Here is a 5,304-nt window from a genome sequence, read left to right on the forward strand (position 1 = left end):
ATGCCTTGGGTATGGGTTTGGTAGTAATAATTTTGGCATATCTGTTTTTGAACACGCATCGATCGGTCATAGCTTTTAGTGTACGTATTATGTGAAATTCATATATATATATATATATATATATATATATATATATATATATATATATATATATATATATATATATATATATATATATATATATATATATAATGTTTAAAATTATTGTTTGAACATAAAAATCACACATTATATATAGCACAGTGGGATAGTATGAAAATGTATGGATATGCCAAATGAGGTGGACTAGTACAGTTTACACAGAAGGCCGGCGGATATGTAGAAGATGATCTACAAGGACAAAAAATGGCGCTTGATACCAAATTCATTATCACATTCACCTTACTTTCACTTCTCTTCCTTGTTCTTTTTCTATCTCCAATAAATCAAACCCACAATATTCTTTCTTCCTCCAGTTTGCCATTACCTTCAATCTTCAGACGTCTGCAAGATGACGCTGATCAACCCAAGATCAAAGTAATTTTTTATATGGACAAACAAATTTTTCTACATTATCTTTTCCTTACATCTTTTTAACTTCAATCTTTTACTTATATTCTGGTGTGAACGTAGTAATAACCCTTTTTTTTCAAATGTGTTTAATCATTAGGAAAATGACATTACATTGGCAAGAATCGAAGAACAGTTAGCTAAGGCAAGAGGTAAAATTCGCAAAGCGATTGTTGAGAAGAGCTTTGCATCGAGTCAAATAAATGGGAGTTTCATCCACCATAAAACCGTCTACAAGAACCCGTTTGCCTTTTTTCAGTTAAGTGTTTTTAATTCATAGAGTTTTCTTGATCTTTTTAGTCTCATTCCTTGAAGACAATGCTCATTTTTTGTTTATATAATTATAAACCCTAATTTAAAATAATAAAAATTATTTTTCTATAATTTTATTGTAATTATTCTGCATCTTATAACTTCTATTCGAATATGCTGAATAGCCCTTCAGATTCTAACCCTTAGATTTCGAATTTCGATGGATCATTCAGGAGTCATACGGAGATGATGAAGACATTCAAAATATGGACTTATAAGGAAGGAGATGTCCCATTGATGCATAATGGTCCGATGATATTTGTATACAGTATCGAGGGTGACTTCATCGAGGAAATGGAGAGAAAAGGAAATCCAATGGTGGCTAAGCATCCCGATGAAGCACATGCCTTCTTTATCCCCATAAGTATAACAAAGATTGTTCACTACCTCTTTATGCCTGATGATGAACCCTTTGCTTTTATTGATCGGACATTGCAACCAATAGTCGAAGACTACATTAATGTCATCGCCGAAAAATATCCTTATTGGAACCGTAGCAACGGAGCTGATCACTTCTTTGTATCATGTCATGATTGGGTATGTACTATGACATACTAGCTAGTACGTAGCTAACTAGTTTTGTGAGGACATGCACCTATTAGTTAGCTATCTCTCAATTTGCTAGCTAATTACCATGTTAAGCATGTATTATAATGCATTATTGAACAAAACTATTTGCATGTATAACAGGGCCCATTTGTTTCAAAAGGAAACCCTAAACTCTTCGAGAATTTCATAAGAGTGCTTTGCAATGCCAACAGCTCGGAAGGTTTCGTTCCAAGTCGGGATGTGTCGATGAGTGAGAGTAAAGCGCCATTTGACAATATCCCAGTCGTAAGTAGTGGCCACTCACCTTATAATCGTTCAATCTTCGCATTCTTTGCAGGTGGAATACATGGTTTTGTAAGAAAACGTTTATTCGAACATTGGGGAAACAATGAAGATAACGATATTCAAGTTTACAATTACCTTCCGAAAGGAGAAAACCACACCGAATGGTTGACAAAAAGTAAGTATTGCTTATGTCCTAGCGGTTATGAAGTTGCAAGCAGTAGGTTAACAGAAGCAATCTACGTGGGATGTGTTCCAGTAATCATCAAGAGTCATTACGTTATACCGTATAGCGATGTGTTGGATTGGAGTCAGTTTTCAGTACAAGTACCCGTGGATGACATTCCAAATCTCAAAACCATTTTGGAAGAGATACCTTTTTCGAGGTATTTGGAAATGCAAAGAAGGTTAATGGAAGTGCAAAGACATTTTGCGGTTAACATGCCAGCTAAACATTTTGATGTCTTTCACATGATTTTTCATTCTGTATGGCTTAGAAGACTTAATGTTCGATTGTTGAAATCTTGACCACACAACTAATCTTAATGTAATATTTCATTGTATATCGTGAATCAAAGTATGTATTTTCTATATTCAAACTAGAAATTGGCGTTAATTAATGAGATTACCAAAAAATTTACTTGCAAGATTAGTCGTATGCATAGGTTCGAATATTTCAAAGGAACCATGAACCATTAATGTCGTGTACGTGGACACCCATAGATCATTTCGTGCCACTCTAGATGCATGAGGTGAAATAAATTACTTCACAGCTTAGTTACCTACTCATGACACTTCTAGAAGAGGGGGGAATATAGCCAAATCCGTAGGCATTTAGCAGGGCTAATCCAGACGGTGGGCAACTCGGGCGACCGCCCAGGGCCCACGTCTCGAGGGTCCAAAATTTTTTAGGCTATGTAGTGTATATATATAAAAAAAAGTTATTACCTAATTAATTTTTAAACCTTAAAATTGATTCAAATTCAAATTACCTTAAAAGATAAACAATTTGTTTGTTTGTTATTACTAATTGAACATATAAATGATACCTTTTTTGAATCTTTATTGTATGTCTTTGAGGGTTTTTTTTTTCTTTTCGCCCCGGGCCCCATATACGTTTGGATCGGCCCTGGCATTTAGTCGGAGATGGCTATTAGCAACGGATTTGAGGGCGTCGCGTAATCTTTACCGACATAATTGGTTATCACAACTTTACCAACAGAATTAATACCGACGGACAAGTACTAGTAGATAGGAGATATCATTCTTTATTGAATATGCATCGGATATCTTTTACATTAATGGTTACTATCATTAATATAGTTGAAGTTGTATTTAGTTTTTATTTATTGTCTGTTTTTCTGCAAATAAACTTAGCAAAAAATATGTGACTAAGAGTGGTTTATGGTGTTAGACGTGACTAAAAGTATACGACATACTTGGTATATTATTATCACGATTAATTTATTATGTGTGATTATAAGTAAACACTAGTCATGTGAAACAAATCTAACATATTGTTAAAAGTGACTTATGATCACGGTTTAATTTCTTTTGTGTGACCACGACAAATGAAAAAATGTGTGACTAAAAAACAATAATAATCATGAAAAAAAATGTGTCAATTAAAAATAATCATTAAAACAAATTAACCTGTGACAAAATGTAGTTTATGACTTATGGTGATATTTATCAAAAAAATGATTGAAAAAACTACAAAAATTGCTATATTATGGTGACGGTTTTTACCTATAGCAACGGTTTTTATGGGTGATAATCACCACAATATAACGTCAATATAACGTCAACATAACTTATGATTAATGAAACATCATTTCCTTAAATATTGAATGAAACAAAAATTCGTCATAAAATGTCTATAGTGACGAAACGTCGGGTTGTTTTGTGTGACCAAACGTCATTTCCGTACTAGTGTAAGTTGCCAACGGAATTTCACTAAAACACCGTTTGACTAAAATACCGACGGGTCTACGACGGATGAACGAAGACTTAGCAACATGCCTATTTTGACTTTGTTTGACCAATTTACCTACCAATCACTACAAGAAATGTGAGTATTAGCGGCGACGGCTTTAGCAGCGACATCAGGCATTAGCGGCGACATGTAATGACGCGTTACATGTCGCCGCTAAAGCTGTCGCCGCTAATAGTCAACAGTAGCGATCCGTGTCAAATGAACCCTATCCGTTCGATCTGTATTCAATCGAACGGTTGTAACGGCGTGAAAAAAGGCGCTGACTTTTCCCTCCAGACGTGTCGCCGCTAATACCTATACGTCGTCGCTAATACCCACACGTCGCCGCTAATAGGCGTCGCCGCTAAAAGTCCGCGCAGATAACCCCTCCAGTTCGCTCTTTCCTGCGTATTCTTTCTGCCTTTTCTCTCATTCTCTCCATCGACTTCGCCGGTCTTTCTTACACCACAATCGCCGCCGTCCAAACATCCATTGCACAAACCACCGCCATCCAAACCTCGGTTGCTACCAATACCGGCGACCTAGACTTCCATTACCGACGACCAAGAGGAGACGATCCTACCTCAATTCCGGAATTTTTACCCATTTAAGGTCAAAATTCTTCCCTATTTCCGATTCTTCTTATGTTTTGATGTTTATTTACTTAGTTTAACCTTTTAATTTAAGGTTGTGTTGCTGTTGGAGTTGTTACCGGAGTTGTTGCCGGAACTGTGGAATTTCTGCCGGAAAATTTTGAAATTAGACTACCACAGGTTCCTTTTCATCTTTCATTTTATAAATAGAATGTGTTTATATGTGTATTATGCATTTGTGTGTTTTTACATTAGTATTTTTTTTGTATGTGTATGTTATTTGTATGTGTTTTATTTGTGAATGTGAATGTGTAATTTGTATGTATGAAAAAAATGAAAAAAATTAAGTTGCTATAATAGAAAAAAAGTATGATGTTATAATGAGTATGTGTAGAAAATATGTTTATGTGTATTTGTATATATAATGTATGTATTTATGTATGCATATATGTAGAAAAAATCGAAAAAAAAATGTATTTATATATGTAATGTATGAGTTTTGAAATTATATATGTAATTAGTATGTATGCAAAAAATCAAAAAAAAAAATTAGGTTGCTATAATAGAAAAAAAAAAGTATGATGTTATAATGAGTATGTGTAGACAACATGTTTATGTGTATATGTATATATAATGTATGTATTTATGTATGTATATATGTAGAAAAAATCGAAAAAAAATATATTTATATATGTAATGTATGAGTTTTGAAATTATATATGCAATTTGTATGTATGAAAAAAATCAAAAAAAGTTAGGTTGCTATAATAGAAAAAAAAAAGTATGATGTTATAATGAGTATGTGTAGAAAACAAGATTATGTGTATTTGTATATATAACGTGTGTATTTATGTTTGTAATATGTGGAATAAATGAAAAAAAAATGTATTTATGTATGTGATGTGTTGAAAAAAATGAAAAAAATATATTGCTATAATAGAAAAAAAAAAGTATGATGTTATAATGAGTATGTGTAGAAAACATGTTTATGTGTATTTGTATATATAATGTACGTATTTATGTATGTATATATGTAGAAAAAAT

At 33.1% G+C, this 5,304-nt stretch overlaps 1 protein-coding gene across 3 annotated transcripts; it reads left to right on the forward strand.

Moving 5' to 3' along the window:
• The first annotated feature begins 244 nt into the window (after positions 1-244).
• Positions 245-2,339, forward strand: LOC145047162 (putative glycosyltransferase At3g42180). Of its 3 annotated transcripts, none has more exons than XM_078995397.1 (5): positions 245-516; positions 650-807; positions 1,035-1,398; positions 1,552-1,870; positions 1,952-2,339. In XM_078995397.1, exons 1-5 carry the CDS (start codon positions 346-348, stop codon positions 2,218-2,220), a joined length of 1,281 nt encoding a protein of 426 aa, XP_078851523.1. In that variant the 5' UTR covers positions 245-345; the 3' UTR covers positions 2,221-2,339. The 3 variants fall into 3 exon arrangements, with proteins under 3 accessions (XP_078851523.1, XP_078851522.1, XP_078851521.1); XM_078995396.1 differs by having other exon boundaries at positions 246-516; positions 1,552-1,666; positions 1,748-2,339; XM_078995395.1 differs by having other exon boundaries at positions 246-516; positions 1,552-2,339.
• The last annotated feature ends 2,965 nt before the right edge of the window (positions 2,340-5,304 follow it).

This window comes from Lactuca saligna, chromosome 5, assembly GCF_052625555.1.
Source record: "Lactuca saligna cultivar CGN05327 chromosome 5, ASM5262555v1, whole genome shotgun sequence".
Lineage (NCBI taxonomy): Eukaryota > Viridiplantae > Streptophyta > Magnoliopsida > Asterales > Asteraceae > Lactuca > Lactuca saligna.

Excerpts from the sequence above, each read along its gene's own strand:
- LOC145047162 (XM_078995395.1), top strand. The coding sequence starts at position 346 with ATGGCGCTTGATACCAAATTCATTATCACATTCACCTTACTTTCACTT. Across the intron at positions 517-649 it reads CTGATCAACCCAAGATCAAA|GAAAATGACATTACATTGGC; the intron begins GTAATTTTTTAT and ends TTTAATCATTAG. Across the intron at positions 1,399-1,551 it reads TTGTATCATGTCATGATTGG|GGCCCATTTGTTTCAAAAGG; the intron begins GTATGTACTATG and ends CATGTATAACAG.